Source organism: Strix aluco, chromosome Z (genome assembly GCF_031877795.1).
Source record: "Strix aluco isolate bStrAlu1 chromosome Z, bStrAlu1.hap1, whole genome shotgun sequence".
In the NCBI taxonomy this organism is placed as follows: Eukaryota; Metazoa; Chordata; class Aves; order Strigiformes; family Strigidae; genus Strix; species Strix aluco.
This window is the reverse complement of record NC_133971.1, coordinates 58062408-58088409: the sequence shown is the minus strand read 5'-3', so window position 1 is coordinate 58088409 and position 26002 is coordinate 58062408. Positions and strand designations below refer to the sequence as shown.

General features: G+C 43.5%; 1 protein-coding gene across 1 annotated transcript in view; it reads left to right on the top strand.

The window, feature by feature from the left end:
• The window catches only part of RGMB (repulsive guidance molecule BMP co-receptor b), a 47953-nt gene that overhangs the window by 9124 nt on the left and 12827 nt on the right, over positions 1-26002 (top strand). Inside the window, 2 exon segments of the mRNA XM_074811863.1 lie at positions 17892-17963; positions 24213-24233. Coding sequence (XP_074667964.1) covers positions 17892-17963; positions 24213-24233 — 93 coding nt within the window.

Below are 26002 nucleotides of genomic sequence, written 5' to 3'. Positions count from 1 at the left end.
ACCTGATGTTTGCTGGAAACACAATACAGTGGAGAGGCAGCATTCCAGGAGGTTCTGGAGTGTGTGGAAGATACTTCCTAACACAGTTGGTGAGTGAGCTAACTAGGGAAAGTCACCCCCTGGAACCTGTTTTTTGCAAACAGAGAAGGGCTTGTGGGTGATGTGATGTCGATCATGATACAGAGTTTTCGATTCTCAGAGAAGTAAGGAGGGGGGTCAGCAGAACTGCTATCTTGGACTTCCCTTGGGAGGCAGTCCTGAAGGGCAAAGGAGTCCAGGAAGGCTGAACATTTTTCGAGATGGAAATCTTAAAGGCACATGAGCAGGCTGTCCTTACATGCTGAAAGATGAGTTGGTGGGAAGACGATCTTCCTGGCTGAACAGAGAACTTTGGCTGGAACTCAGGAAGAAAAAGAGAGTTTATGACCTTTGGAAGAAGGAGCACACAACTCAAGAGGACTACACAGATGTTGTGAGGTTATCCAGGGAGAAAATAAGAAGGCCGGAAGCCCGACTAGTTAATTTTGCTACTGCTGTAAAAGGCAATAAAAATGTTTCTATAAATACATTCACAACAAAAGGAGGGCTGAGGAGAATCTCTATCCATTATTGAATGTGGGGGAAACATAGGGACAAAGGATGAGGAAGAGGCTGAGGTACTTAATGCCTTCTCTGCCTCAGTCTTTAATAGTAAGACCAATTGTTCTCTGGGTACCCAGCCCCTGAGCTGGAAGACAGACATAGGAAGCAGAATGAAGCCTCCATAATCCAAGGGGAAATGGTTAGTGACCTGCTACACCACTTAGACACACACAAGTCTATGGGTTCAGATGGGATCCACCCAAGGGTATTAAGGTAGCTGGTGTAAGTGCTCACCAAGCAACTTTCAGTCATTTATCAACAGTCCCGGCTAACCAGGGAGGTCCCAGTTAACTCAAGGTTAGCAAATGTGACACCCATCTACAAGAAGGGATGAAAGGAGGATCTGGGGAACTACAGGCCTGTCAGACTGACCTCAGTGCAGGGAAGTTTACGGAACAGATCATCTTGAGTGCCGTCTGTAGTGGTTTGAGTCCAGAGAGCAACTGAGCAGCTGCTTATCACTCGTTCCCCCTCAGGGATGAGGAGAAAATAAAACAAAATGCTCTGGAATGGAGACAGGACAGGGAAGGATGATTCACTCATTGTGGTCATGGGCAAAAGACAGACTAGTTAGGGGAAGAAAAAGGACATCAATTTAATTTAAACACCACCACCACCACCACTTAACAATCAGAGTAGGACAGTGAGAAGTGTAAGGACATCTTAAAAACACCTTCCCCCACCCCTCCCTTCTTCCTGGGTTCAGCTTTGCTCCCAGCTTCTCTGCCTCCTTTCCCTGCAGTGGCACAGGGGATGGGGTTTGTGGTCAGTTTGTCACCTATTGTCTCTGCTGCTCCTTCCTCCTCAGGGGGAGGAGTCCTCTCTTCTCCTGCTCCAGTGTGGGACCCCTCTTATGGGAGACAGTCCTCCATGAAATTTCTCTGACATTAGTCCTTCCCATGGGCTGCAGCTCTTCCCAAACTGCTCCAGTGTGGGTCCTTCCTGTGGGTTGCAGTCATCCCAGCGATGAACTGCTACAGTGGGGGCTTCCCTCAGAGTCCCGGTCTTCTTCAGGCACAGCCACCTGCTCTGGCGTCTTCCACAGGCTACAGGTGGGCATCTGCCCCACTTTGGACCTGCATGGGCTACAGGGGGACAGCCTGCCCTGTCACCACAGCTGCAGGAGGGGACTCTACTCTGGCGCACTTCCCCCCTCCTCCCCCCACCTCCTTTCTTCAGCTGACCTTGGTGTTTGCATAGTATCTCCCTCACCACACCTTACAACCCCTCCTCCTCTCAAGTTCCCCTTCTTAAATATGTTATAACAGCAGCACAGCCACCATTGCTGATTGGCATGGTCTTGGCCAGAGGCAGGTCTGACTTGGAGCCAGGGGAGTTTCAAGAAGCTTCTTACAGGGGCCACATCTGTAGCCCCCTCCCTGCACACACTAACCCAGCACACAATCACATGGCACATACATGACAACTAGGTGATCAGGCTCAGTCAGCACTGGTTTATGAAAGGCAGTCCTGCTTGACTAACCTGATCTCCTTCTGTGACAAGGTGACCAGCTTAGTGGATGAGGGAAGGGATGTGGATGTTGTCTGCCTGGACTTTAGTAAAGCCTTTGACGCCATTTCCCACAGCATTCTCCTGGAGAAACTGGCTGCTCATGGCTTGGATGAGTGTACTGTTTGCTGGGTAAAAAACTGGCTGAATGGCCAGGCAGAAAGAGTTGTGAATGAAGTTAATTCTTGTTGGTGGCCAGTCACAGGTGGTGTTCCCCAGGGCTCAGCATTAAGGCCAGTTCTGTTTGTCTTTATGAATGATCTGGATGGGGGGAATCAAGCTCACCTTCAGTTTGAAGATGACACTGAGTTGGGTGGGAGTGTTGATCAGCTTGAGGGTAGAAAGGCTCTCCAGAGGGATCTGGACAGGCTGGGTTGATGGGCTGAGGCCAATTGTATGAGATTCAACAAGGGTAAGTGCCAAGTCCTTCACTTGGGTCCTAACAACCCCATGCAATGATTGGGAAAGGGTGGTGGGAAAGCTGCCTGGCGGAAAAGGACCTGGAGGTGTTGGTTGACAGCCACCTGAATACGAGCCTGCAGTTTGTCCAGGTGGCCAAGAAGGCCGACATTATCCTGGCTTGTATCAGAAATAGCATGGCTAGCAGGACTAGGGAAGTGATCATCTGTTTGTAGTTGACACTTTTGCAACTGCACCTTTAATACTGTGTTCAGCTTTGGGCCCCTCGCTAGAAGACAGACATTGAGGTGCAGGAGCATTTCCAAAGAAGAGCAGCTGAGGGAACTGGGGTTGTTTAGCCTGCAGAAAAGGAGTCTGAGGGGAAACCTTATGGCTATCTACAGCTACCTAGAAGGAGGTTGTAACAAGGTGGCTGTCAGTCTCTTCCAGAGTAGGAAGTGATAGGACGAGAGGAAACTGCCTAAAGTTGTGCCTGGGGAGGTTTAGTTTGGATATTATGGAAAATATCTTCACAAAGGGTTATCAAGCATTGGAACAGGCTGCCCAGGGAAGTGTTTGAGTCACCATCCCCGAAGGTGTTTAAAAGATGTGTAGAGATGTAGAGCTTAGGGACATGGTTTAGTGGTGTACTTAGTAGTGTTAGCTTAACGGTTGGGCTTGATAATTTTAAGGGTCTTTTCCAACCTAAATGATTCTATAGTCTATGAAATCCATAATAAAACACCAACATATAGTCAGACCTACAGCACTGTAATTGCATTATGACATTAGTGAAGACTAGTATGAGAACTCAGAGTTGAGAGTGTTGCTTTTGTTTAAGGCACACAAACCAAGCAGCTCCTACAGATATATGAAGCTTCTACAGATACATAAAGGTCTTCTAGAAACTTTACTTTGGCAGCTCAGTAACACCGTCCTTGAAAGACTTTGCATGTGCAGTGGGATTTAAGTGATGATTAAGAATCGTCAAGATTGGAAAAGACCTTGAAGATCATCTAGTCCAACCATTAACCTAATACTGACCATTCTCAACTACACCATATCCCTAAGCGCTATGTCAACCCGACTCTTAAACACCTCCAGGGATGGGGACTCCACCACTGCCCCGAGCAGCCCATTCCAACACCTAACAAGCTGTTCTGTAAAGAAATACTTCCTAATATCCAGTCTAAACCTTCCCTGGTGCAACTTGAGGCCATTACCTCTTGTCCTATGGCTTGTTACTTGGTTAAAGAGACTCATCCCCACCTCTCTGTCAGGTAGTTGTAAAGGGCAATTAGGTCTCCCCTCAGCCTCCTCTTCTTCAGTTCCCTCAGCCACTCCTCATAAGGCATGTGCTCCAGACCCTTCATCAGCTTCGTTGCCCTTCTGTCCCGATCCAGTATCAGGGAGGGTTCTTAAACAATCCCAAGAGCGAGATTAAGACACAAACGAGGTCAGATGCTGTACAACCTTGTGAACTTTATTTTCCGTAACAACTGGTAATAGCGATAGGACAGAGAGAAAAGGAAAGGAAAAGTCAGAATCCCTAAGCAAGCAAATGGTAGAGATGTAGCAAGATTAATTACCACCACCACAAATCCAGCGATGTACCATTGGCTCGGTCTCGGTGCAGGTGATGGTGCTTCTAGCTCCAAGCTCCGAGGAGGGAGGATAACAAGAGGGAGGACAAGAGCTCACTGTAATATGTGCCACCCCATGTTCCTCCATGTGCGCATGCCCAGGTGTTCAAGGTGGTCGTGCTGGCGGGGGGTCAACCTGCGGCGTCTCCAGCCTCTGCACATTTTCCTCACCCCGATTTCCTCTCCACCTGGCTCGCGCGCACGTGCAGCTTGGTAGGCACTGCCAAGGATGTTGTTTCAGCTTCGGACAGATGTTGTGGTTTTGTTGGGGACAATTTGTCTCCTTCAGAGTGTACTCCTCCACGGTGACAGGATGCTGAGGCCAGGAAGTGGTAGTGGTGCAGCAGCAATGTTGAGACAAACGCAGTCCAACACAGTCCCTTACACCTTCTTTGGACACGCTCGAGTAATTCAGTGTCATTTTTGAGGTGAGGGGCCCAAAACTGAACACAGTAATCGAGGTGTGGCCTCACCAGTGCCGAGTACACGGGTAAGATCACCCTGTCCCTGCTGGCCACGCTATTTCTGATGCAAGCCAGGATACCATTGGCCTTCTTGGCCACCTGGGCACACTGCTGGCTCATGTTCAGCTGGCTGTCAATCAACACCCCTAGGTCCCTCTCTGACTGGCAGCTCTCCAGCCACTCCTCCCCAAGCCTGTAGCGCTGCTGGGGGTTGTTGTGACCCACAGCCTCTCCCTCATCCCATAAGCAGGTCGCCCTGTCGTAGAAGGAGATCAGGTTTGTCAAACAGGACCTGCCTTTCATAAACCCATGCTGACTGGGCCTGATCATCTGGTTGTCCCGCGTGTGTTGTGTGATGGTAGGCAGGATGATCTGCTCCATCAGCTTCCCGGGCACCAAAGTCAAGCTGACAGGTCTGTAATTTCCTGGATCATCCTTCCGACCCTTCTTATATGTGGGCGTCACATTGTCCGATTTCCAATCCGTTGGAACCTCCCTGGTCCACCAGGACTGCTGATAAATGATGGAAAGCGGCTTGGCGAGCACCCCAGCCAGCTCCTTCAGCACCCTCGGGTGTATCCCATCTGGTCCTATAGACTATGTGATGCAGTAGGTCACTGACTGTCTCCTCCTGGATTGCAGGGGGGTCGTTCTCCCAGTCTCTGTCTTCTGGCTGAGGAGGCTGGATTCCTTCAGTACAACTAGTCTTGTTACTAAAGACCGAGGTAAAGAAGGTGTTAAACACCTCAGCCTTTTCCTCATCACTTGTTACTATGTTTCCTCCTGCATCTAGCAGGGGATGGAGGCTCTTCCTGGTCTTTCTTTTGCTGTTGACGTACTTACAGAAACATTTCCTGTTATCCTTGATCGCTGAAGCCAGATTAATTTCTAGCTGGGCTTTAGACCTCCTGATTTCTGCCCTGCATAGCCTCACAGTGTCTTTGTAATCATTGTGAGTGGCTAGCCCCTTCTACCAAAGGCCAGAAACTCTCCTTTTCTCCCTGAGTTGCAGCCAAAGCTGCCTGTTTAGCCAGGGTGGTCTTCTCTGGCGCTGCCTTCTCATACAGCAGCTGGGGACAGCCTGCTCCTGTGCCATCAAGACTTCCTTCTTAAAGAGTGCCCAGCCTTCCTGGACCCATGTACCCTTCAGGACCATCTCCCAAAGGATTCTGTGAAGCAGGTGCTTAAACAAGACAAAGTCAGCCCTTTGGAAGTCCAGGATGTCAGTTCTGCTTAGCCCTCTCCTGGCCTCTCTAAGAATACAGAACTCTATTATTTCATGTCCGCTGTGCACTAGTTGGCCTCCAACTGCCACATCCTCCACCAGTTCTTCTCTTTTCACAAAGAGTAGATCCAGCAGGGCACCTTCTCTGGTTGGTTCACTTACCAGCTGTGTCAGAAAGTTATCTTCCACACATTCCCGGAATCTCCAGGACTGGTCTTGCTCCGCTGTGTTGTATTTCCAGGAGATGTCTGGGAAGTTAAAGTCTCCCACAAGAACAAGGGCAAGTGATTGTGAGATTTCTCCTAAGTGCCTACAGAATATTTCATCCACCTCTCTATCCTGATTGGGTGGCCTATAGTAGACTCCTACTACAACATCTGCTCTGTTGGCCTTCCCCCTGGTTCTAACTCGAAGACACTCTACTCTGTCTTCACTATGCTTGTACTCAAAGCAATCATAACAGTTCCTAACATACAGTGCCATGCCACTGCCTCTCCTTCCTTGTCTATCCCTTCTCAAGAGCTTGTAGCCATCAATTGGTGCACTCCAGTCATGGGAGACATCCCACCATGTTTCTGTAATAGCCACTACATCATAATTTTCCTGTTTCATCATGGCTTCAAGCTCCTCCTGTTTGTTACCCATGCTGTGTGCGTTGGTATAGAGCACTTCAGATGGGCTGATGTCCCCAGCACCTTTTTGCATTTAGAGGTCCTAAGTCTAGCCTGACCTGTTCCAGGTGTTAACCACAGTTACTGATCCATCAGTATCCCTTTGTGATCAGTAGACTCAGTGAGGATGATGTTACTGGCATCAGTAGGAGTGGTACAGTGGTATAGTGAAGTCCAAAATGAAGTATTTCAAGTGCAAATTGAATGTCTGGGTTGTTTGTTGGAGTTTTTTTTAAGTACTCTTAGTATAGCTGATGTTTGTATATTATACCTTCAGATAAGTCTCTCGAACAACCTTATTTTCAACTTTTAGGGTTCCTCACTGCAGTAGCTTAAGAGCTCTTTATGTGCCCAAAGAACAAGGCTCAGATACTGATACTTTCAAAAAAACTTTCTTCATCTGAATTCTGGGATTTGGATTTTTCTGCCCTAGGTTTAGAAGGGGCAGCTAGTTTGTAGTCTGTAAAGAGGAACTCATGAAGCAGCTTTGTGGGGGCTTTCTTACAACCCAGCCAGAGTGTAGAAAGTGCTGTAGGTACATGTACACATAAACCACATTTAATTTGTTTGAAATAATCTTCTTGACTTATTTAATGTTTTCTGTTACCTTGAGAACTTTAAAACAGGGAAAGCTTTGCAGTGAGATCACAAACCATTATACAACACATGCGGGACAACCAGATGATCAGGCCCAGTCAGCATGGGTTTATGAAAGGCAGGTCCTGTTTGACAAACCTGATCTCCTTCTACGACAGGGCGACCTGCTTATTGGATGGGGAAAAGGCTGTGGATGTTGTCTACCTTGACTTTAGGAAGGCCTTTGACAGCCTTTCCCACAGCATTCTCCTGCCGAAACTGGCTGCTCGAGGCTTGGATGGGCACAGACTTCGCTGGGTAAAAAACTGGTTGGCTGTCTGGGCCCAAAGAGTTGTGGCGAACGGAGTTAAATCCAGTTGGCGGCCAGTCATGAGTGGTGTCCCCCAGGGCTCAGTTTTGGGGCCACTCTTGTTTAACATCTTTATTGATGATCTAGACGAGGGGATCGAGTGCACCCTCAGTAAGTTTGCAGATGACACCAAGTTGGGTGGGAGTGTTGATCTGCTCGAGGGTAGGGAGGCTCTGCAGAGAGATCTGGACAGGCTGGAGCGATGGGCTAAGGCCAACTGTATGAGCTTCAATAAGGCCAAATGCCGGGTGCTGCACTTGGGCCACAACAACCCCCAGCAGCGCTACAGGCCTGGGGAGGAGTGGCTGGAGAGCTGCCAGTCAGAGAGGGACCTGGGGGTGTTGATTGACAGCTGGCTGAACATGAGCCAGCAGTGTGCCCAGGTGGCCAAGAAGGCCAATGGTATCCTGGCTTGCATCAGAAATAGTGTGGCCAGCAGGGACAGGGAAGTGATCTTACCCGTGTACTCGGCACTGGTGAGGCCACACCTCGATTGCTGTGTTCAGTTTTGGGCCCCTCACTACAAAAAGGACATTGAATTACTCAACTGTGTCCAAAGAAGGGCACCAAAGCTGTTCTTCACCATGTCTGGAGCACATGTCTTAGGAGGAGTGGCTGAGGGAACTGGGGTTGTTGAGTCTGGAGAAGAGGAGGCTGAGGGGAGACCTCATTGCCCTTTACAACTACCTGACAGGAGGTTGCAGAGAGGTGGGGATGAGTCCTCTTTAACCAAGTAACAAGCCATAGGACAAGAGGTAATGGCCTCAAGTTGCACCAGGGAAGGTTTAGACTGGATATTAGGAAGTATTTCTTTACAGAACGGCTTGTTAGGTGTTGGAATGGGCTGCCCAGGGAGGTGGTGGAGTCCCCATCCCTGGAGGTGTTTAAGAGTCGGGTTGACATAGCGCTTAGGGATATGGTGTAGTTGAGAATGGTCAGTATTAGGTTAATGGTTGGACTAGATGATCTTCAAGGTCTTTTCCAACCTAGATTATTCTGTGTTTCTGTGAAATTTGCTTCATCTCCCTTTGCAACAAGTTCTTGAGGATCCCTCAGTACTAGGTTGTGAGATTGAGGTAGGAGTGGGATGGTATGGGCCTTACAGAACTCTGGTTTTACTGATCTGCCCTATGGGTTAGATGGATGTCACATGACAGAAAAGTCAATATCCAAACCTAATGTATTGAGCTGCAGTGTTTAGTTATGAGTATGTCCTTGACAAGTCTTGATGGTCTCTGTTGATTTTTTGGAGCATCCTTGCAAGGTATGTGGTGGCCTTCATTCACTTAATAGTTGTTCAGCCCTCAAACAGTATTGTTGCTAATCTTGCTTTAGGGTGAAGGCTGCTGTTCTCTGTCTCTGTGTCTGAAATTGTAGCATTTCATTCTTGCAGAAGAGGGAGCTTTGGAGAGAATTGTTCCGTGGCTGCTTCCCGATAATTTTTGCCAGGTGCCTTGCTTTCTGTTTTATCAAGCAGCCAGTTCAGTGTCTCCTTAAAACCATTAACTCTTTTTGACTCCAGGCTTGTTCTGGTGCTGAGCAGATTTAGAGCTTTACTTCTGCTGAAATGTAAATCATTTTCCTTGCAGAGCAATGTAAATGTGCTCGAGGAAGTAGGAATGATTTTTTTGTCCGAGCAGTCTGAGGTAGAAGTCTGTTTCATTAAAACTGTGTTACATAAAATGTAAGAAATTATTTACTGAATGAAGCTCTGGATTATATGCAGAAATACGAATCACTTGAGAGATTTTCAGGTTTCACTAAGCATAGAGTTGTGAGGTGGTCTTCACAGAAACAGGGGCATTTCTGCATTTTCTGGATTTTGGGCACAGGCATTCAAGCTTAACTGTGGTCCACAGACATCAGTTTACCAAATTGGCTGACTACAGATGGTCTCAAGCTAGCTACTTAACTGATTAATGAAATCAAAGTAGCAAGTATTGTCAGTGTGTGTGTGAGACAAAGACTGACAGAGCAGGGACAAACCAAACATTGAAAACTAATGTAATACTGTATAGGGTATGTCTTCATACTCCAAAGAAATTGTTGCAGTGGGAGGAGGGAGAAGGGAAGACTTCTGTCTTATATGATTGATATGGAGAGGTGAGGCTAATGAGGGTAGAGGTTTTGTTCAGGTTGTCTGTATTCAGCTGTTTATTTAACTTCTAGCTCTTACTTCAAAGCAGAGGGGCAAGAAACAAAAGCTGTTGTGCAGAAGTATGCTGGTTAACTGAAATAAAAATGTGAGATTTTAAGGAAAAAGTGTAATGTTAGATTGAAAATGCCTTCTAATATGTTTTGAAGTTCTCTGGATCTTGTAGCAGACTGCTTAAATCATAGACTGCAAGTAATTTTGATGTAATCAGTCAGTGATTAAAATAATGATTAAAATACCAATTCCTCATGCAAATTCCCTTTGATCTTTTCAAGAAGGCATCCCCCCCTCTGAAACTGTGAAGGAAGTAGCATACCTGTTTCTAATATTTATATGTGATTCCTCATCATACTTTTTATTTTAGGGAAAGCCACTAGACACTCCAAACTTGGTCTGCCATATAGCGTAATTATTCCCTTCAAGAAAGACTGGAGGACCTACGTGGCTTATTCAAATAAGTGCAAAGGTTTAAAAGGCCAGTCATAATCTTAAAAGAATAATTGCTTTATGCTCCTGGATTCTATATCACTCTTCAAAGGCATGTCATTGAGTATCTTTCAGTCTTACTTTGTTTCTCCATGGGCATATATTCTACCAACAGTGGACTGGAAGTGTCAAATCCCGCAGTTCCTAGGAGTAATAGATCCAGGAGCTCTAAGTAGTTATTTGCTAGTCCTTTTTGGTCATGCATCTCTCGTCTCACTGCCTGTTCTGTTGATGGCTGATAAAGCACTAAATACATCAGTGCTTTTAAAGTAGTCTCACACAGCTAATCCTGGTAACACATCCAACAGGTGTACAGTACCCCAACAAGAGTCATGCAGTCAGTGTATAAGGAGTGGTGAGAATATTCTGAGTCGAGGAAGCTGAGTTCTCTTGTATCTTTCCATGATTTTGCACAGTCTCTTTCTGGTTTTGCCATAGTGGCTAGCATTGTGGGAATTACTTGGCACTTACTCTTCTCTGTGACTACAGGATGCATTCCAAAGTATTAAGAAACCATCAGGCAGGAGGGAGCTGTGATCCTTAATTAAATATAAAGCCTTTACCTTTCCTGACCTTGTGACTGTTGCCACATGCTAATAGTCTTGCTTCCAGGCCAACCAAAGAACAAATTTAACAATTGCCATCTGATAAAATATTCCTTTAAGCATGTGTACAAACTGTTTTCCTTTAGGCATGAGTTGGGGACAGCTATCAAACTGTGAGGTAGTGGGCAGTCCCAGGTATGTCCAGCTGCAAAATGGAAAAGGGATTGAAATTATTTTTTTTCACTAACTTTGTGCTTCCCCCCCTCATAACTATTATCTTTAAATCATACCAAGACTGTACAGATTAGAATGAAAGGAAGTTGCTACAAGTATACTTGAAATTGCTAATGTATAGGGACATGTAAATTAGGACGTTTAGTTTTAATGTTAACCATCACTTGTGTTTTACTAGCTTTTATTTTTCCTGTATTTTACTGCAATGTATGTAATTTCATTTATACTTTTTTTCCTAACTACCCTCTGTAGTCATTACTCACTTGTAAGATGTTTTGAAACCTTTAACTCCTTGCCTAGTAAACATAAGACAGACCTTGGACAGTCTGAAAAACTCCCTGAGTACGTCCCTAATAGCAGGAACTTAAAAACAAGTGTCTAAGAAGACGCCAGTGTCAAGATAAGCGACTGGAAGCTGGTCTAAACTAACCTCCTTGGAACAAACGGGAGCTGAAGGACGGATGAGGTAACTCTATGACCGTATATGGACACGAGAAATCTGAAGTTCAACTAATGGACAGTGTGTGGAAGACTATGTGGACCACTAAGGAGAGGAGAAGACCCTCACTCTATTTTTACTACGCATGCTCAATCTATGTAAATGAATTCTGAGAATCCGTTAGCATAAGACTGCCTTTTCTAAGAAATCTGATGAATATGTATGCTTTTTGTGTATATTAGTCAGAGTGTTTTGTTAGTAAGTGCAGCATTGTGGTGGAGCGATCCCCAGTGCTGCCCAGAGCTGTGAATAAAGAATACCTGCTCAACAGTTATACTCAATTCTGACTGTTGAGTGAAGCTCTTTGTTTCAAGAAAGTATATCAAGCAGTGACTGATGACTTACCTGCAGCTTTTGTTGATGGTACAACAAGTGGAGGTGATGGGAACACCAAGAGCTTGCGAATTGTGGAGAAAGTCAGTGGCAAATACATCAAAATGCACACCAGGTACGTTGGGACCGTGGTTTATATACTCCAGCTTGGACACTACTTAACATTGGCCATTCGCATGGCTCAAGAGTTGGTCATGGCCTACGAGGAGAGTCAGAATCTGCAGCTGTGTGTGAACGGTTGTCCTTCAAGTGAACGTATTGATGGTAGTGGCCCCTTACCGTTGCCTGTGATGGGGCAGTTACTCCCTCAGGGTGGCGCTGCTCACTGGAGACTGCCACCACCAAATGCCATGAGAAGATGCTGGTGAAGGACATCTATTTTTATTCATGTGTGTTTGACCTACTCACCACTGGTGATGCTAACTTCACGGCTGCTTACAGGATTACTGCTTCACAGTCTTACAGGATGTGGAGGCACTGTACCCCAGAAAAGAGCACTGGCATATCTTCCCCAGCAGTGGAGGTGGTGGTGTGGGCAAGGGTAGCAAATTCTTTGTCAGTCTGGGACTTGTGTGCTTGATCCTTGTTGTGTTTTTATAGGGGTTTTTTGTCAATAACAAAGTTTTGAAATATATATTGTCATAATATATTGAGTAAAGATGAGTATATATGTATATACCATGTATATGAAGGGATGTTTTGTGTTGGGACACCCACCAGACTGTACATATTGTGTTAACTGTTTTCATGTATGTTTGATGTAGTATTCTTTGTATCTATTTGTTTTGCACTTGGTGAAATGTTTTATGATGTCCCTGCATTGGGACATGATAGAAAGCACTTTATTTTCTATATATTAAATATTTATGTGTATATCTGAGTAACTATGTATTACACATATAAACATATACATACAATATTCAGTGCTCCCTCCAAGTACTACTTGGTTTAACACATTAACTGGATTAATATGTGGTTTATTTCTGTTACTCTAGACAGAGCATGTCTCTTGTCCAGTAATGACACTAGTGCTTTGCTGGGTTCACTAGTTACAATCATTAAGAATGGGATTGTATCCTGTCCCTCAATCAAACGGCCATCCCTTCTTTGGAGGGAGAAAGTGAAGTGCTTCCCCTTAGCTCAGATGACCATCTTTGGTAACATGAATTACAGAACCTTCTTTGTAATTCTGACATTTTGTAGTTTCATGGCATAAGTTTCAAAAGAAGAAAAGGGAATGTGTTGGAGTGAGAGTTATGTACCTTTATAGAACCTGTGGAGAATTTTAAAAGATAATGGTTTAATTGTACGAGCATGTAACACAACTATTGCAGCTGCCTCTAACTCAAGGGTTAAGTCATTCTCCAAGATGGACTGCAGAAGTCACAAGCCTGAATTCTGTCCCTTGCTTGGGTCCTAATTCTATCTATATATTCAGAGGGAGCAGGGGAGTGAGGCTGCAGGCTCTGACTACTTTTACTGAGGATCTAGGAGAAGATTGATTTCATGGCCTGATGGTTGGTTTTACTTGGTGCCATAATCTGCTGCAAGAAGTGGAGGCTTTAATACAGGCTGCAATAAACCCAGCTCCAAGACTGGCTCTTAAAACTGTTCATCTGAGACTGGACTGATACCATTGAAGTGCTATCTGAATAAGACTCAAATTGCACTTGCCTTTATTAAGCAAATTTGAGCTAGTGTTTGCCTTGGTAGAGGGAGATGGAGTTTGTTAACGGAATGAAAGCTCCTAGTTTTATTGAAGATTCTTTTGGCTAGGTTAAGGACTGTTGACTGGTAAGGACAGCAGTAGTCTTCTCAAAAAAACTTATTAGTTCCCTGTATAGATAGGTAACTGCATACAGGTGTTATTCTGGGAATACTTGAGATGAAAGCAGTCAGAAGTTAAGGATGAAGGTGAAACTTTATTTTAGACTAGACTATTGGTAGGTTGTTCTGTCTGTGCTGTCTGATGGTGCCATCTGAGATGGGTTAGAGTTGTGGATTTATGATATGTCTGATAATGTGGCTACTGCAGTGTCACCTGATGGTGACAGTCTTCTCCTTATTTTGTATGTCTGAACTTCCTCATTAATGCTCTGAGTTTAAAGTTCTCATGGCTGAAAGCTGATGGATGAACTTAGTGTTACTTGCAGTAGTGCACACACTTACTGGGTGGGCACCATATACTAGTTAATTTCCTCTGTCCTTGGATCCTGTATGTATATACATATATATGTATATACATATGTATATGTATACTAGCATTGAGTTGTGAGCCTCTCAAATAAATAATATTTCAGAAATGTAGTAATTTTCCTAAAGAGTTTTCAATTTTCTTGTTCCTGCTGTGGGATTTCTTGAGTAAATGTTATTTGCACATGCTCATTCTTGAAGTCTGCCATTGCCAAGAGAGCTTTAGTTAATGCCGGATGTGGATATTTTGAAGCTAGTGAATGGTCTCTGGAGAGAACTTAAGCTTAGAGGGAATGCTTTTTTTTTTTTTCACAGGCCCTCCAAATGACTGTCTCTTAGAAGGCTACAGATATTTTTTTCCATGCTTGTAAATCCCACAATGTGTCAGCCTTTGCAAAACCATTTAGATGTGGTTCATGAATATACCACTAAGTATATGTTTGTGTAAAAGAGTGGCAGTGCGGTGTGTAAATATTTTAAATTATTATGATAGAAGAATAAAGTTGCTTACCGTGCTCAGGGATGTCAGTAATGTGGTGTTAGTAACCCCTGATGGGGTGCAGAGAAACTTGGGACGTGAGCCATGTACTGTGCAGGCAATCTATAAATAAAGCCCCAATTTGTCTCCTAGGTATCGCTTGTTGGATAGGAATGTGCTTAGTACAGTTGTTATACTTCCTTGCAGATGCTTGTTTCCCCTCTGCTAAATAAGCTGTGTAATGAAATTTATGACCAGCAGCTGCAAACCAGGCCAGTTTATTGAAGAGACAGTGTGTGGGAAACCAACAGCAGGAACCATCCCCTCAGGATCTGACTTGTATAGTTCCTCTGCAGTGTTTGTGGAGATACTCAGAAGAGCTTTAACACAGTGATCTGATATTGCTGCATCCATCTTGAGAGGCATTATGAAAATGCTTTTTTGAAGTTACTAGAGAACTCTCAGACCAGAAGAACCATGGAAGTGAAAATTACTTGCTGTAAAACTGAAGACATTGAGGCACTGAAAAAATAAATTATATAGAAGAGTCTATAAGATTACAGAACTTTATACAACAAGGTGATCTGCAAGTATTTATGGGAGCTGTAGTATTTCAGCTGCAGGGCTAATCACAAGAGTGTGAAGGTAAACTGAAAGTGCCAAAACTTAAAACCAAGTTATGTCAGATACATACCAAGAAAGATAGACCTAATAAACACAACTTTGAATGTTGTTTTGCACACTTGTGTTACAGCTAGAATTTGAGGGGTGTGTGTAGCAATCTTACATGGTAGATCATAATTGAAATGCTTTGCAGAAACAACTGTAGAAAGCAAAGGGAGCTTTTAAATATGTTTATGTTTAGTGTATACAGAAGGCAGCCATTGTATCTGTAAGAGCTTACTTTCAAAGGTGTTGATCTGCTGCCACAATCTCTGCAGAAGGCAATATAGCATCATCATCAGTATTTTAATGCAACAACTAGTAAACTATTACTGACTCTATCTGTTGTTGGCCTTGGTCTTAAAAAGCTTAGCTGATGCCTTGGATATTACTGGCTTATTCAAAAGGTTATTTCAAGTATCTTCCAGAGCATTTCTAACCAGAGTATTTCCTAATCCTGTGCTAACAGAGCTCTTAACAGCGGTTGAGGATAGTTCTCTGTAGTTGTGGAGTCTGACTACTTCCCTAGGAAGCATGTTACAGAACTGAGCAGAGAACTGAGTGCTTAATCCTTCAAATTATATGTACGTATGGCTCCTAAACAAGGGTATTATAAAAGGGAAACAGTATGTTCAACTGACTGTCAAACCAAAAATTCTTTTTTCTCTCTTCCTGGAAAACCTGTCTGAAGGGGTAATTTGCATAGAGCATGTGTTAAGTGGAACACAACCTGAGAGAATGAAGGATATGAGAACCTGGCTTTTGTTCTTATGGTAAAGTTAGGGCCCTTCAGTAGTGCATTTCCTTTCAAACTGCTGCTGTACTGCCAGAGAATAGATCACCAGCTATTCTCTTAGTATTGTGGATACTATGTGTATTAGTAGACATGTTTCTAAAAAAGTGGCTTGTAGCTTTCTTGTCTTTTGACAGACTCGCACAGTTTCAAATCTCGCATTCATTTTCTTCATGTAAGTAAAGCTGCGGTGTTTTACACTGAAATTTTCATGCTTCGGATTATTTTAATTCCCATCTGGGTCTTGACTGATAGAAATGATTTTCTTTCCTGCCTTTCCCTATTCCAGCTATTAAAGACTGCTATCTATACAATGCCTAGACATGACTAGTAATGACTCATTTTTTTTAGAAGGTATTCTTTGTTTTTGTTTACAGGATAAGCATTCTCTGTGTGAGAGAATTCAAAACAAACAAGGATTGCCTGGGCCAATGTTGTTCGTTAGATCTTACCATTCTTATTAATTAGCTTGTTTAGGAGAACAGCATAGCCACAGATCAAGTACAAGTATGCAGGCAGATTTATTGTGATGATGAAAAACAATTGCATCTGATCTGATTCAGAATTCTTTTAATCTGACTGTGTTTGTAAATTACACTGCATTAAAATTAAAAGCTGCTGATAGTAAATCAACTGTGAACAGTAAGATTGATTACAGACTTCGGATACCTACAAGGGTATGTATCAGAACTGATAACTAGATATTAAAAAGGACTTAATGTGTTGTATGTGAAGTGCCAATAACTTTTATTTATAGGAATTTTGTGATTACTGCAGTTTTAAAGCTTAATTTCCACTTTCTATACCATAAGAGTAGAAGAATAATCCATTATATATACAAAACACATTGTGTGCTGAGGGCTGTGTCTACAAAAAATTTTATATGTCTAGTTAGTGTGTGTTTAAATCCAAAATTGAGATAATCCAGTTCCCTCAAAGAACCTGTATTTTTGCTGTTAAGCAGAGAGAACAAATGCAGGGTTTTACCTGCACCCTAGCCAGATTCATATGTTGTTCATCTGCCTGGTTTACTTGCAGGACCTTTTTGTCAGGTACCTGACCTGCTCACTCATGTTGGCAGATGATGGTAAGAGTTGTTTATAGGGTAGTGGTGGTAAGCATTCTGCCAGAGTTGGGAAAGAAGTTAAAGTTCCTCCTCTGCCTCGATCTTTCACATGTTGCGAGAGTGCCAGTGCCCTAACAGCCAGGAGCTATTATCAAATAAATGCCATTCTGGGTTGTTATAAAGTGATAACTTTATCCAAACAAGATCTTAGTTGCCTTGAAAGAGATTGGAGGCATACTTTATGCTTGACAGTTATTTCACCGAAATTTAGTAAACTAAACGTGTAGGCCTTCTCTGTAGTCAGTGGAGTCAATGGCACTATTGTAGGTTGAGATGAATTGTCTTATGGAGGTGTCTACTGATATTCTTCAGTAGAGGGGAAGCCCAGGCAGCTAATTATTAAATAGCCGAAGTTAGATGAAATTAATTCAGCCCTGATGGGTACATTGTAAATTCCACACTAGGGTCCTATTCAGGGACTACCTATGTTTGCTAGTGATGAGCCAGTTGATTCAGCATTTCCTGCACAGCACCACATCTGTCTCCCAGGCCTCACTGATGGATACACCTTGGCCTCTGAAACACTCTCACCTGACCTTCCTGGCCTGGCCTTTACACTGAAACTTCCAATATTTGATTTCTCTTGAAAGCATACCTGAAGAAGGCCACCCCATCCTTTCTGTAGTAGCTCCTTCTCCCCTCCCAAAGCAGTTCTGTGCGGGAATTGGGGGAGACACCAGAAAAAAGAAGTGGGAGTCAGGGGACAAAGAGGAAAGAAGAGATTGATTGATAGTGGCTAAGGTTTCTAATCTTAATTTTGGCCTTTAATTCCCAGAGTGCTTACATTTTCCAGTGAATGACACAAAGTATATAACAGAAAATATGTCAGTGTAAGTCTGCATAGGAGAAGGGCTGTGTTTTCTAATTAGTGTGTCTTTTCTTTTAGGCTGTCCTTTGGTGTGTCCCTTGCTGCCATTACCATGCAAGTGTTTTACAGAAAGCAGTTCAGTTTCCACAGGTGAGATTGCCAAAAACTCTTAAGTACCCTGCAGCCAAACTATTAATGTATCTGACTAGAAAGTAAGAGGTCTGTGTTTGCTGAAATCCCCAGTCTAAATTACATAAAGGAGATGTTTAAACAAAGTTTTCCTGTCTTCTCAGGTGACTGTAATAATCATTATCCTACTGGGTTTATCACTTTTATCTGGCAGTAATAAATGAAAGTATAGGCTGCCTCCTTAGCTGGGAACTCTGGTGGAGGAGTTCTACCTCTGAGCTGGAGTTGTCGTTGTTACAGAGGCTCTCAAATAAACAAGCAACCACCAAAAATTAAAAATTTATTGTCAACACTAGCCCTCCACAAAATACAGGTTTGAATGTATGTGAGAGGAGAACAGAACAACTTCCTAGGGTTTAACAACAACCCAAAATGCAGAACAAAGCACCACTCCCTAGGGTTTAATGACAACCCAAAATGCTCTATCACCTAACAAGTCAGGGCTGTCAACCTTGAGGACCTTCTCAGGGCAGCATCCCGACCCAAGTCACCTCAAGGACTTTCCTTGGGCAGCGTTCTGACCCAAGGGGAGAGTCCTTGCCTGCAGCATGCTGCTCCAGGGGACAAACTCAAAATGGCTCCCCCAAGGGACTCCATTTATACCCAGGCTGAATCTGATCTGTAGTCAGTAGCGGCTCCCATTGGCTAAAGGCCTTAACTATTGTGAAGCCCCGAGAGCAAAGGCAATCAGGAGCTGCTACACTTCAGCAGCCACAAAGCCCTATTTTCCTTGGGCAGGTGCATCTGCCACACAGTCCATCCCATTACTACAGTCATGATTTGGCTGGTTTTCTTGAAGTGGTGGTGCAGTCACCTCTTGCCTCCAAGGTTAAAAGGAAGTGCAGTCCCAGTGAGTCTCCATACTTGTTGTGGATTGTCATTCCTAGATGATTATACAATCAAATCTTAAAAAAACCAACCATCCAATGTACTACAGTCAAAATTGAAGGAAGCTGATTAACCATTCTAACAAGTTAGATTCAAACATATCCAATTAACCAATTAATGCTTAATATAGTAACAATTGCCTCAAGTGTCTTGCCACTTTCTTTATTTGTTGTCCTAAAGTGGTATTAACGCAATAGCACCAAGTTCAATCACATTCTTCGGAATGCTGCCAATTTCACAAGATTCATTCACCACCACGTTGTCGTCCAGGTCTTGATGGTCCGTATGGATCACCATTGCCAATCAGGATGCCGGAGTCATCTGTTCCTCCAAGATCCTAACAAAAAAAACAGAACTAGGCCTCAGATCAGAATGCGGGCATCAAGTTAAAAATTAGTAATTATCCATTGGGCACTAATATGGTGAGTTTTTCCACCTTTCCCTAAGGCTTCCCATGCCCATTAGCCTGAGGATAGTATGGGGTGTGCAAACCCACTGTATTCCTTATGTGCCCACTCCTGGACCACCCCGGCAGTAAAGTGGCTCCTGTTATGTGATTAAATTGATTTGGGTGTTTCCTTCTCTATCGGTCATGTGTGGCAATAATGATCTAATTGCACACAGCACTTCTTCCCAGTTTCTCACTGCTTGACTCCCACAGGAGGCAGAGTTCCAAAGGTCTTAACCCCTTCTCCGGGCGTGGTTTTGGCGAGCTTTTGAGCCAGTGCATAGCAAGCAATTGTTGGCGGAATGTGTATGATTTATAATCTTTTTTCAGTATCATTAATCGCCTCAAAAATACCCTGTCTGGCAGCAGTTGGCAGTGGATATTGAGAGACACAAGTAACTTCTGTCCACCAAACTCCAAAACTCCAGACTCTGCCATCTGGTAATCACCATTGTTTACCTGCCAAAACATCAAACCATAATATTTTTTCTTTGTTCTCAAGTTCTCCCCTCCAGCAATTGCACCAGCTTCGAGATATTACCAGTAGATTGCCCATGTAATATTGCCTGGGGTACCCCCATGCCAATGCCTTGCGCCTGTCCTGGTTTAACCAGGATAGGGTTAAGTTTCCCCAGCAGTGGGGGGAGCTCTAGCCGGGTTATTCAGATACCATGGGGACATCACATCCTGGCAGGTCACATATTTTCCTGGCGCGGGAGTGCAGTGCACTCGTGGTCTTGTACATCGTGCTTCAAACTGCTGTATTTGGTAGCTATTTTGTTCTGTTCATTGCTGTCACTATTACTGTTATTGTTATTGCTGTTGCTTGTTGTGTTGCTATTGCACTGTTGTATTAAACCTTTCCTTATTTCAGTCTTGGGGCTTTGTGTTTCACCCCCTTGTGGGGGAGGGGCAGCGGCCGCGTGGTCCACGGCAGGGGCTAAACCACCACAGCGCCAAAGGTGATTCCTTCTGTAATCATAAAATCGACCTGACTTATCCCGGGCAGTTTAAACTCTCTATGAGGAGGCTGCTCAGGGTAGAGTTTCTGACTGGCCGAACCCTCCAGCTTCCATCCCCGCCCCCACCTCGGTCAGTCCAGCCCATCTCTTGCCTATAAGCAGCCAGATCCTGTAACACTTCTGCCCACATTAACATGTGCACACAAGGGGGGCAGGTTTCGCTAGTTGCGTTCAATAGCTCTTTGCACCCTTTCTCTAAGGGACTGGACGTGTATCTTTAAGGCATCCAGGAGCCCTCTAATAAGAGGTCTAAGGTGGCTGGGATCCACTGGCACAGCAAGTGGTATTCCGTACCACCCCCTCTCATCCATTGCCTGAATGCAAACCACCTTTTATACTCCCTCTGCCAGTTCCGACTATCCCTTCACCTTAATGGTAACAGGTTCCCCCCTCTCCTTAGGGTCCACACCCCCAGCCCAGTAAGCCACTGGAGATATTATTTATGGACTGGTTACCCTCTGGTCAGTCACTTAAAAACACTCCAGGACCCCAGAAACCTCCCACCTTGTCATACTCAACAGAATTCTAACACCCCCCCCCCCACCCGCCACCCTTAAAGAAACCCTCCACAAATACTCGGTTTCAGTTTCACCTGGCTTATGTGAATATTTAACTCGAAGTTGACTCAGGTTGGGTCCTGTCCAGGGGGTTGTATGGATGGTGATTCGGGGGTTCCCACCTTGTGGACCTGTATGCCTTTCTGTTTTGATGAGAGGTCGCACATTTTTTTCCTCCAATTCCTCTATTTCCTCCAAGCCACTTTCATCAGACTCTCCCCAAATGTCTCTGTCCCACTTCTCAAGATCTACACTCGTGATTAACTTCCGAATCTGAACAACATGAGGAGGCTTTTTTGCTCATGCTAACATAATTTCAATTTTTTTTTCTAATAATTGCCTTCTCTCTCTTTCTCTTAACAATTCTGTCTTCAAACAATCAATTTCCAATTGTTCCTCTAAATTACCTTTCTCCACTATTACAAAATAATCCTGCGCCTGAATCAAGCAGGCACCTAAAATGGCGCACATTTTTCCTTCACTTTCGCCATTCCACTGACTTCCCTGGCTTTGTTACAACTTCCTCACAACTGCCACCAGATCAAATCACTTCTCCTTCACCCATTGTACATCTGGGGGAAAAGGGACACAACTATACTTCTGTAATAACTCATCTATTGACATCCTGCTGACTACGCCAATTTCTTACGGAGGCTTTCAAATAAGCAACCACCAAAAATTAAAAATTTATTGTCAACACAATTAACTAGCCCTCTGCAAATACAGGTTTGAATGTCTGTGAGAGGAGAACAGAACAAATTCCTAAGGTTTAATAACAACCCAAAACGCAGAACAAAGCCCCACTGCCTAGGGTTTAATGACAACCCAAAACGCTCTTATCACTCACCTAACAAGTGAGGGCTCTCAACTTGGACCTTCTCAGAGCAGCATCCTGACCCAAGTCACCTCAAGGACTTTCCTTGGGCAGCGTCCTGACCCAAGGGGAGAGTCCTTGCCCACAGCGTGCTGCTCCAGGGGACAAACTCAAAATGGCTCCCCCAAGGGACTCCATTTATACCCAGGCTGAATCTGATCTGTAGTCAGTAGCGGCTCCCATTGGCTAAAGGCCTTAACTACCGTGAAGCCCCGAGAGCAAAGGCAGTCAGGAGCCGCTACACTTCAGCAGCCAAGAAGCCCTATTTTCATTGGGCGAGTGCATCTGCCACACAAGTCCAATGAGAATTTTTCCCTGTTATTTCCTACTGAATAGCTAAGAACTACAAATGCCTGCTGTGGATCCTGACAGTCTTACTTGCTCCAAGGGATCTTACTCTCAGGAAGTCTAACTAGATAGCAGTGCAACACAAATGTCTGCATGCTATACTTCTTAGCACTGAAGTGCCTGAACAGTAGGTCCGGTATATAACTTTAAGTGATTATAAAAGCTAGCTCACCTCTGAAATCATTGCTGATGTCTGTAACATTCTCAATACAAATAACTCAGTACTTAGCTATATCTGATTAAACCCTTTAACTTGATCCCATTTTATAAGAACTCTATAGGCCTGATTCAGCAGCTGTCCTTTCTCAGAACAAATGTTCAGCTTTTCATACCAGTCTGCTGGGAAGCATATGAGATGTGCCTTCAAAGGCTGTGTTAGGATTGAAACACATCACTCCCACTTTCTGTAGGTGGGGTAGCATCTCATGCCAGAATAATAACTCTCTCTCCAACCCTGTCTTTCTGTATAGAGAGCCAAAGAGTGGCAAACCCTCCTGGTGGTTAGGGCAAGTAAAAAGTAATGTACACTGTCTGTGGTGCCATCTTTAATACCTTTGTTGATGTAGTGCCAGTGGTTTGGCATGACCTGCCTCATCTAGTCCTTGCTTCTTCAGGTGCTGCCAGTCATCTCACCCCAGCTTGCTTAAAACACAACAAAGTAATTCCCTCTAAAGTAAGGAAGTTGATACTAAGCTATGAGAGATAGGTGATACCAGAATAGACTTTTTGAAAAAATATAAAATAAATTTAGTAATTTTAAAATACTTCATCAATTATAAATCCTGTAAAAAGGCCCTAATAATTAAACTGTGGCCTGCACAAGTGGTGTTTGTGATTCTTTGGAATGCCATAACTTCAGATTATATATTTTCTTTTAATGTGCATATAAAAATGTCACAAGTCTCACCTCTTCTTGCAAATGAGATGGTCTTTATGTATGCTAAAGATACCAATAAATAGTCCCATTGGGAAATCAGATACAGATATTCCTCTATAATAAGAATAATTGGTGAAAAATAATTTCAGATGCACCTATGTCTATGACAATCAGTCTTCTGCCTCTCTCCACAAGTAGTTAAGGCTCCTCAGTCAAAAAATATCAGCTCCTTCAGTGATGACCATCTGTGTTTGTGTTTTCTACAAGTAGACATGCATGTTCAGTGACAGAAATGCTGAGAGTTTCTTTTTGGTCAGCAGAGCTTCAGATTGTGGATTACTTTTTATCTTTCCCTAGATGCATTATTTTTTATTGTTGACTTGTTCAGAAAACCTGGTAATCCTGATGTGGCTGTTTCACTGACTGAAATAGAGGACCCTTACAAGTGGAAATACTTCTACTTCTGGGTTTAGACTCTGGTAAAAAGTCTAACTCCACAATTATGAAAAATTAGCCAAAAATAAGTTTGTTCAAAAAAGTGAATATTGATTTTTCATTGTCTGATGGGAACAGAATTGTATAGTGAAATCTCTAGTTCTGCACATTTCAGAGGATTTTGCTTTACACTGGCTCGAACAGAGCAAAGTGCTGTTACCAGCTGCAGTGCATTATGTGATCTTCTGGAACACTTGTGATGATTTAGTTTCACCAGGAAAGATCCATTTCATCCAGTCAGAGATGTGAAACAAAACACAGTAAGAGGGAGGGGAAAATAAGGAGGTTCACTTCATAAGTTATCAGCTCTTTCAATATTAAGGAAAGATTACTTGCCTGGTAGTGCTAACAGTTATGATGCAAATGCTTAAAATCAACATGCTATGTAATATCTCTGGGTAAAAAACAACACCCGAACCCCATAACCCTGCAGTCTAAAGGCAGTTTATTTATAAGTGTAGGAATTAGTCTAATGACAAGAAGTAAAAAACCTCACAATTTCAGCTTTGCTCAGAGGATATTATTACTGGATATTTAAACTGCCAGTAGTTAAGTGGCAATATATTGGCCTCTGGTGGAGTACTTGCCTTAAACATAGAGCTGCTAACTGCAGTTTAATTGTGGACAGTAAAGATTATATGATAGTCATTAATGAAACTCACCCAGATAAAAACTAATTTTTTTTTCTCATTTCCCCTCAGCAGGGATCTTGGAGATTAAGTGTGAGTATGGATCACTATGTACACAAAGAGTCTGCTTGATTTTTAATCTCAGGATATCATTTTCTAATATGCCAAAGTGACACTTCGGTGGTTTGGACCCTCTAACACAACTAGGCATTTCTCCATCTTGAATAAAGAGCATATCCACTACCAAGCCTTTTAACCTCTGTTTCTTATCCACAGAGTAAGCATTCAGTCTATCCTACTCATAAACAGGAACTACAGTTCTTCAATTCTTCATTTATTTCATCCTTACACATAACTTTGAATATAGGGGTAAGAGTCTTGTGTATCAGCTTTGGCTGGAGCACTGCATCCCTGAATCTCAGGGAAGATCTTTCCCCTTCCTGTGCCCTCTAGTTCTTTGTTTCGAGTTTATAGCACTCACCATTAACTGCATTTTTCTATAAAGGATCAAAACACTTCTCATAACTTCCTTACACTGAGTGTCTTATGATATCAAGAAAGCAGCAGAGCTGAAGTTACCAGTTCATCTCTAGGTTTTCATCAATGTCTTCTAACTCCAAATCCCACAAACCTAATTCAAAGAAGCAGATATGCAGCCCACAAGAAAAATTTTGTATTTCATTGTGAAGTTAACAGAGCTTTGTGTTCTTACTTGCCTACACTCAGAGATTTTCTATCCAGACTGAAGACATTCACAACATAGCCTTTTATACATGTATAATACCTATCCCATTTCTGGGGTTACAACAGGAAGAGTCTTGCCAAAGCTACAAGGGAAAATAAGAACATCAACCCTGAGATGTGGCAATCAAGGGGGTGTCCCGATCCAATGTCGGGGGAGGTTTCGATATCATCCCAAGAGCGAGATTAAGACACAAACGAGGTCAAATGCTGTATACCCCAAACAGGTTTTTATTATTAAAAAAGTGAAGAGGGGTAGCGATAGCACAGAATGGAAGAAAAAGACAGAAATCAAGCAAGGATGCAGGATAGGGCTGCGGTGTCCTGTTGGTCCTCAGTCTTCAGTTCTTCGGTGGTGGGTGCACACAGATCTGGCTTCGATGGTAGATGCACACTGAGCAAAGTTTCTGTTGCGTTTTTAAGTTCATTGTATCCACTGATTAACATATCTGCCCACCTTTAGGTTTTTTTTCTCTGGTCCCACAGGTTTTGTTGCATCTGGCTTCTGGGCAGAAACCTTTGCCTCTTGTCAGTTCATTGGCAATGCATGCATGGGGTCTGGCCTACACAATAGAGCCACAAATGGCTACAGGATGGGGCCAGCTCAGTACAGTCTGCCCCTTTGAGGCTTATCTAAGGAGTCCAACGATGCAACTGCAAAGAAATGGGGGGTGCATTCTTCAATACACTCTCGCTTCCCTGGGCGACATTCCCCAGACCAATTCACAGGCCGCAGCAGCTTGTCTTGGAGGTTTGCACAGACACAAGCAAGCTTTGAGACAGTCATATGACATTTCAGTCTCTCACAGGGGGCAAATGAAAATACCTACCTACCTGAAGGAAGTCAAGTATAGAAGTGTATCCTCTTTGATGCAGACAGGAGGTAGCACTGAGCTGTTCCAACCCTTGAAGCCAGGGAATAATGTGAGTGTGTGATCAGAAGCAGAAATTTCGAAAGGCGGTACATCTTAATACTGAAAATTGAAGCCCTTCAGGTACTACTGTAATAGGCAGCAGCTCTGTGCAGGCTCTGAGGACTGCAGTATTGAATCTAGGTGTCTAAATTATTCAGTGATTAAAGGTTGTAATCCCTGTAAAGTAACAAACTCCTGTTTTTGCAG